General features: G+C 32.0%; 1 protein-coding gene across 2 annotated transcripts; it reads left to right on the top strand.

The window, feature by feature from the left end:
* Positions 1 to 4,275: 4,275 nt before the first annotated feature.
* LOC116164259 (F-box only protein 28) lies at positions 4,276 to 8,190 on the top strand. Of its 2 annotated transcripts, none has more exons than XM_031478404.1 (4): positions 4,276 to 4,457; positions 4,675 to 4,925; positions 4,970 to 5,414; positions 7,246 to 8,190. In XM_031478404.1, the coding sequence occupies exons 2-4, from the start codon at positions 4,686 to 4,688 to the stop codon at positions 8,013 to 8,015; spliced, it is 1,455 nt and encodes a 484-aa protein (XP_031334264.1). In that variant the 5' UTR covers positions 4,276 to 4,457; positions 4,675 to 4,685; the 3' UTR covers positions 8,016 to 8,190. The 2 variants fall into 2 exon arrangements, with proteins under 2 accessions (XP_031334264.1, XP_031334263.1); XM_031478403.1 differs by having other exon boundaries at positions 4,651 to 4,925.
* Positions 8,191 to 8,568: the final 378 nt, after the last annotated feature.

Raw genomic sequence — 8,568 nt, 5'->3', positions numbered from 1 at the left:
ATTCCTGTGGCCATTTACAAACGTTGCCAGGTTGATTTTATGTCCATGTTACTGTAATGTAAGCGTAGAACCTGGGGGTTAAATACACACTACTTATACACATTTAAAATTGATTTATTTTGTACTTTTCAAAACAGCTCCTCAGGGAATAAGTTATGGTGGAGTGGAGGATCTTAAAACACAAAAACTTGAAGACCGTCTGGTACATCTTCGGATAAAAAGCAAACCATACAGGCTGTTTCACGCAAAATGTTACCTAACAGTTTTCAGATTTTGAAAATTTGCATACGGACACAGTTTTTAATGATCTATCAAAAGAAAACATGATCATGATCGTTTCACTTCCGGTTTTACCGGATGTGAATAGCCACTTTCTTATTTTAAATAAGCCACACTGTATTTTTTTCCATTTTCGAAAACTACGTCGTTTGATAACACATTTCATAATCTTTCATAATCAACAATACTGACTTGATGCTACACACGACTAATTTAAATTTTGATCGCCTTTTTCAGGGTGTTTTAATACTAATAGTCGATTTTAATAACTTCCAACTAGTTTTTTTCGGTTTTAACGGGTTGCAATATAAATAAATAAATTACTATAAAATATAAATTACCTACTATTAATTATAGGAAAAAAATATTTAATACACCAAAATAAAGTACATTCTTGTTTTGCGCAAATATATATGTTTTGGGTTTAGATAGTTAAAACTTCTTTTTAACTTGCGCGTTCGTTTCACAACTGTCCACTGTCAATAATCGTTTGTATTGCTTTTTTCACACTCTCTCTAACCTCTATCCCTCTTACTGGTTTTGGTTCATTTTCGGTAAATATATTTTATATGTTTGTTTATTATTATCAAGGTTAACTTTGTAGAAATTAGTGTGGTAACTCCTATTTTTGGCCTAAGAAATTTAGTGCAAACTCTGAACGGAAGTCACAATGCTTTATTTTTGGTTAATAACATTAACTACATTTTTTTTTTCTTTTAATTGTCGAGAATTTTCTAGAGCGATATCGAGGCATCAACTCGATAAACGAGTAGTCACTGACGATAACGAATGAAGTCGAATGTGGACGTATGATACGTTCTTAGAATTAATTGACTAAGAAGCTTTTCGTTTGCATACAGGCCACAGGGTCATTTTTGACAAGCGCCAGTTAGAAAGATATGGAGAACCCTTGAAAATGAAACTAAACTGATAAGTCTCTTAAGGGTTTTCGCACATGATGAATTGAACTAAAATATTTTCAAGATGGCGCCACTTCCGCAAATACCGGAAGTAGCCATCAACTCTGTTATTTTTTATAGGGACCCCCTATTTTCTCTACATTTTCGGTTTCTATGCCGAATTTGGAGTACAACGATCAGTGCCGGATTTAGGGTTTCTGTGGGCAAACATTTTTTGCCTCCCTTGACATATCACTATATGTATCACCATTATTACAGCGCAAACGCTCCCTTTGACTAAAAAAAAGTAAGGCATTCATTGGCTATATTTGCAATGCAATGAATGTACTAACAGATTTTATTTTTGCTTCATTTCATTTACCGATTCACCGTTTACCTAAAAAATTTGAACGCATTTTAATTTTTCTGTTTTCCTCCAAATATGCCGCCCTTACAATTTTTGCCCCTTATATAAATACGGCACTGACAACGATACCCCATATAGTTGACCTTTTTCTCCAAGGGCTTCGTCGATATTAAAGTTTTTATGCCAAAAATGGAATTTGCAAGAGTAATTTTAAAAATTTATTATTCGAAAACGGTGAGAGATATTGCAAAACAGTTTTCACTGCTTTATTAAGGACAGGTCGCATTTTCTTATGGTATGCGCAACCGTCTAAAAACACTTTTTCAAAGCTCTGAACTTTTAAATTTTTAAATATCCGTAACACTATTTTTTCAAAGGCACTCCCCATTTTTTCTTCACTGTTGGTTTCCTTTTTCCGATACCTTTAATTTGATACAAAATGTCAAAGGCTGCTTCAAACGGTTTCCCAGATATTCCATGTTTTTGTAACGATCATTTATTTAGTCAATTTTTAAGTAATTTTTTTAGGGACAAAAAAATTGAACATTTCAACTTTGATCAATTTTTTGATAGTTATTTTAGGAACTGAAAGTTGTCCTATTTTTGTCCAGGTTATTTTGTATTTTTGTAATGTTTAGAACCTGTCCTATTTTTCCCTCAATTTTTTAGTAACTTTTGACAGATTATAGGGAATTTGTAAAATTAAAATTAAATTTATATTAGTTTTTAAAGCTCACTACAATACGTTGACAATAGATAGAGACCTTAGTTTACAGAAGATAAATATTTAGTCTCCAGATTTAATATAACATAGGTTATGTACAAATGTTTACATTTTACTGGTACTAAAAAATGGACAATATTATGGAATGTTACATACAGTTTCATCATTTATGACATTTTTAGGATAGCATTACCTTTATTGAAGTAAAAAAGGACCAAAAATTTGACTAAATAAGTGATCGTTACAACGGGCTTTAGTCACTTCTTGTAGCAAATTGATTAAAAAAAATTAAGTCGCTTGATGTTATTCTTTTGTTTTTATTCTGATAAATCTAAACGTAAAATTTTCGCTTCTTGAACAGTTTTGAACTTTTATTTCTCCTCAATAATGGCTCATCTTGGGTTACACTAATGAAGATTTTTTGAATTTAATATTAATACACGGTGAATTTAATCGAATAGCGGCCAGCACTTGCCGTCTTTTTTCCGAAAGATACCCTGACAAGGCGCGATCTAGGGAGGCTACAATTCGCAAATTATTTCCAAAATTGCAGGAATATATTTCAAACAAAAATACAAAAAAAGAAAGTCTGTGGTGGACTCTAAAGAACAAGAAATAACTGACTTATTTTGTTGCAAATCCAACTGCATCGCTTAATGATATTCAAAGAGACTTAATTTTTTATCAATGTGTTACAAGAAGTAATATTAAAACATGGAATATCTCGCGGAAACCGTTTGAAGCAACCTTTGATATTTGTGTATCAAATTAAAGGTCTCGGAAAGAGGAAAACAACAGTGAAGAAAAAAATGGGGGGTACCATTTGAAAAAATGGTGTTATAGATATTTAAAAATTTTAAAGTTGAGAGCTTTGAAAAAGTAACGTAGTCTCACTTTTTTAGACGGTTGCGCATACCATAAGAAAATGCAGATTCCATTTTTGACATAAAAATTTGAATATCGACGAAGCCCTTGGAGAAAAGGGTATCGTTGTACTCCAAATTCAACGTAAAATCCGAAAATGTAGAAAAAATAGGGGTCCCTATTTAAAATAACAAAAGTTGAAGGCTACTTCCGGTATTTGTAGAAGTGGCGCCATCTAGAAAATATTTTAGTTCAATTGATCATGTGCCAAAACCCTTAAAGGACTACTTATCAGTTTAGTATCATTTTCAAAGGTTCTCCATATCTTTCTAACTGACACTCGTCAAGAATGATCCTGTATAAGCAAATTGTGTTTAATTAGTGATTCAATGGTTTAGTATAGTCCCCTATATCGACGCCGAAGTGATAAATAGTGAAATATGCGCAAGTGAAAGGGAAGATCTTGTAAATGCCATCGGTTCTGGTTCTTTTCGATTCCGATTTCAACCTCTGCTGCGCTTGTAGTCAATGTACCTACTTACTGCATAGGGCTGATTGATTCAAATAGGAATAAAAACGGAGTAGGTATCCAAAGGAAGTATTCACAAAAATGAAAATCAGCAGTAGGTACTATTTATGCACACAACAGATAGTTTATGGATTTAGAAACTTACTTGCAGTCACATTATTTATAACACGAGTGGGATTTTCGTTATTTATCAACATCGATGATAAACTGAGGTTCTTTTTGGATTAGATTGTTATCAAAGTTTGGGGCGGAGGATTGTAGTCTACTAGGAGTCGTGAAATAAAAAAGGCGAATCCGCTATCGTCTTTCGCATGAATGTGTAAACTGGAATGCTTGTTTTTGTTTATTATTTATCTTTATATTTTATTGTTACTACCTATTCGTTTTGTTCTGTTCTGGAGCAGCTAAATAAATGTATACTTTTTGTTAATTTGTTTTACATCTATCAATGAAATTACCAGCGGTTTAAAGGCTTCATTTTAATGTGCACATGGCTGGCTTTAACGAAAATTGTTCATAAAGTTCTAACCTCCATAGATCGGTTCTCACCAGTCACGCTTTTCAAACGAAATTGCGGGAAAATTCTTAGACTTCAATTAAAGTGGCAACACTGATTCTCATATTTACCTAATCTTGTGTGCTGGAATTGGAATGAAGATGAAAAAGTACATTTAAATTTTAGTGAAAATATACATCAAAACGTGTGTAATTTAATAATCAACACCGTTTTCCAAATTTGTTGAATGTTACGCCCATCATAACAGCTAGAACACCTTAATCGAAAATAATACAAAGGTATTTGTCAACCATTTTTTTAATTTGGATAACGAATATTAATGCTAACAGTTTTGCTCATACTAACGGCTATTTTTGTTGTTGTTTTACCTAACAGTTTTACTGTACGTAAATGTATCTTATTTTCTGAAAAATTAACAACATAAATAGGGATTGGGAAGAGAGTTTAAATGTAATATTTACTCACTTGTAGATTCCTTTGACTAATTTAACTTAGAATTTTTTAAAATGGTATCTACTCGCCTTATGTCTACTGCAAATAATGGTAATGGAACGGACAGTGTAGCAAGTTCGTCAGCCTCAGCTTTAGCAGGATATTCGAAACATATACGTACTAATAATTCTACGAACATTTGTGCAAGTGAGATTACTCCTACCTCATCAGTTTCTTTACTGGATTTACCGCAAGAAGTTATTGAGAAAATTCTCAGTTATTTAAACTTTAAAAATATTTGCTCCTTACGTTTGGTAAGTAAAAGTCTACTGGTTCAGATTTCAAAATTTAATTGAAGGTATGCCGCACTATTGATCAAATTGGTGGGCAAATTCTCAACATCACATTTCTTCGCTTACAATCTCAAATGTTGCAACGTTTCCAATATATCAAAAGCAAAATGCCCAGAAGGGAATCAGCACGTAGAAATCATCATTTGGCCTGTGAATGCGACATCGTTGAAACGTTACATATGAGATTGACACTCTTGCAAATGGCTTTCGGGAAACATATTGAGCGAAAGCACTGTTGCTTTTTCCCAGGAGAGATACTTGATGAAGTGTATAATATTTTGCATTATATTAAAATTACACCAAAGCTGGCTCGTCCTTATAAAGTTACCGATGAACTTTTCGACTTATCTACAATGGCAATGGAGTATTTTAAGGAAAAGATTGAACCTGATTTACCTGAAATAACTTGTTTTGGAGCAGATTTTTTGGATTTTACAAGATCTTTTCCATGTAAGTATGCTAAGTATTCTGTTTTTTAAAATTATCACAATGTATAGAGTGAGTAGGTAACTTAATGCCTTGAAGATAAGATTTTTCAATAGGGAGTTGTTGTATTATGATATGGTTGAATTTCTCCAAATTTTAAAAATATTTGGAATTATACAGGGTGCGCTCACAAAGTAGGGTGTCAAAATGGTGCATTTGCAAGCGTCAGTATATTGTCAAAATTATTACTTATTATTACAATTAAGTATTATAAAAATAGCTTACAGTGTGTTTTTTTGTGGGTTCAAAGTTGCAAAACTTCATATTAAAAAATGTCACTTTTTTAAATGGAACACCCTGTATATTTTTCTGTCATCTTTTAGCTCCTCCAAAAACGTTTAACTTTTGATAATATTGTCCTATACCTATCTCGAATAGGTTTCGAAATATCTTGGTTTTCTTATTTTTATATTCTAATCTTAACCATAGTAAGTAATTTACATAACGAGGTGGCCATGCAAAAAAAGGCAATTTTTATCTAAGTATCTCGTCCAAAACGAAAATCATATCGATTAATTCATTTTTTGAATAATTCATTTTTCGAATAATTCATTGAAGTCTAAAATCGAGTCTAAAAACTGGAGAATAAGTAAAAACGACAAAAAACATCCTGTAAGATATTTTTTTAATGTTTCATAGTAGATGTATTTATTTGGCTTTTACTTGACCCACAATAAAAGATATAAAACCTGGAATCAAAATTTAAGTAATAATTTTGACAATAAACTGACGCTTGCAAAAGCCAAATTTTTCTTACAAATCAGGAGATTGTTGCTGTTTGTCAAAAAAATGCCCGTTACAATTTTTTTTGGGCATACTTATCTGTTGCACCCAGCCTAATACAGGATGTTTTGTTGCAAATTTATGTGATACGGAAGTTTTATAGGTAAGCTTTTGAAAGTTTGTACTTAGGAGATACTCTGGAAATTAAAATCTTCTCAAAATGCAGGAAAATTCTAGCAACTTGGTTGTTTTTAATGGCAACCTTTATGTTTGTATAGCTTTTCTCTGTGAAATTTTGACATGTCAATATCTAAGTGGTGTAAGTATGTAGGGATACTTTGAAAATTCATTATTGTAGTTGTGGTAATGGAGTTTTCACCAGCATAATAGCAAGAATAGGACTTGTTTTTGGTACTTCTGCACAAAAATCAAATTTAGTAAAATTTAAAACTTTTTTAGCTTCCTAACTCGAGCTACGTTGCTATTGCAATCACGGTTTTTTGAACATGTTAAAATGTCATTAAATGTCAACGTTTTAGATCATTTTTAAGCAACTTTTAAAGAATAATAAGAATAAGAACAAAGAATATTTTTTCAGTCTGTATGTATGTACATTGACAATTTTCCAAGATAAAGGCTAGTGGGATTCTGTTCAAATTTTTGATATGTATAATGTATATTAGGCATACGGAAACGAAAGATAACGGGTCAGATTTTTGAAAAAAAATTTTGGAGCGTCGCAATATTAATTAAGCTAGGTTTTATTATAAGTTAATCAAAGTTAAAAAACTAAAATATTTTTTCGACAAAACGGTTAGCTATTTTGTCATTGTTAAAGACTATTTTTAAATTATGAGTTTTTAGCGTCGTGACGTTATACAACTGTGTTTTCAAATAGTAACCCACATTTACAAGCGAAGTTTTCAAGTGCTCACTCATTGAAATACAAGTATTAACCAGGAGCAACGTTGCTGGACTGTAATGATTATTATATAAATATTATACATTAATATTAATAATAAAAAAATGGAATATATACCTATATTGGTATACTAATTTTAATTTTTTTTAGCTCCAAGCAATGGAAAGTATTTGGGCTTAGATTCTTCGCCATTAAGCTCAGAAGAAGTGAAGGAAACAGATTTGGCGACATGTAGCACCAATTTAGAAAAATCAAATTTAGTCGAACCATTGCCTCAATCAAACATGGTTCTGCGAAAACGTATTCGTAAAATTAAACAAGGTATGAAACGCTACAACAGCCAGCTTTCTATACTTCGTCAAGATTTGAGATCATGCAAACGCAAAACGGCAGATCAACAAAAGCAAATTTGTGAACAACAAAAGCAGTTGGCAGAACAGCAAAAACAAACTCTGGAGTATGTCACTCGTTTAGACGAGTACGACAAAAAAAATGAAGAAATGTCTCGCAAATTTAGTACATTACTTCAAGAATTGAATAAGTGCAAAACTGAATTGCAATATTGGCGTTCTAAATCGCCAGCCACGCCACCTTTCTGTTCAGGTTGTGGTAATGTTGTGGTGCCACCTTCGGAAGAAATACAGGCCCTTGTAAACCAGGGATTGATTCCCGAAAATCTGGGTTTAAATCCTACCCCAGAATGCGATTTTATTCCCATCGCTGGGAGCAGTACAGCTGATCACCTTGTAAACGACAATGATGTATCGAGCAAAAATGATAATGCGAACGGCGATGGTGAATTGAGTGTAAGAAGTGTAAAACGCAAAGCGTCAGAAATAAAGGAAACTCCAATAATCGCTACCGGTGCAAAGAAAACACGTAAACTTTTGAAGGCTCGATCCAAGCGACTCAAAATGTAGACAGATGTGCATTAGTTTGAAATTCATACATATTTTTCAACTTCCATTTAATTAAATTAATGACTTTAAGATTGGTTTGATGTGTGATCGGTGGCATTGAAATATGTTAATTGTGTCATTTTTCAACAACGTTAGTTCAACTGCTGTAGTCTAGATAAGTAAAGTGTGAAACCTTGGGTTGTTTTAATTTACCACGAGATGATTACTGTAATTTAATTTATGATAATATTGATAATGATATTGATAAACTAGTCCATTTTCCAATAGTGAAATAGCAATTATTTTATTACAATTAAAATGTCACTGATTTAAACTAAATAAACACTATTTCGTACCTAATTTTGCATTGATATAAGCAACTGCCATGTGTATTAGCTTTACCATTTCTACTTTATAATTGAAACGCAATAGAGAATGGCATGCTGAAACAAATTTAGTTTTTTAAGCTTTAATGTATGTTATATGTTTGTATATTTTAATATAATTGAATTGTGTAAAAACACATTGGGTAATATTCAAATAAGGTTGTTTTCTAGATTTGATAATTCACCTA

This window comes from Photinus pyralis, unplaced genomic scaffold, assembly GCF_008802855.1.
Source record: "Photinus pyralis isolate 1611_PpyrPB1 unplaced genomic scaffold, Ppyr1.3 Ppyr1.4_LG2, whole genome shotgun sequence".
Lineage (NCBI taxonomy): Eukaryota > Metazoa > Arthropoda > Insecta > Coleoptera > Lampyridae > Photinus > Photinus pyralis.
The sequence above is the reverse complement of the archived record's forward strand: the minus strand, read 5'-3'. Positions and strand labels throughout refer to the sequence as shown.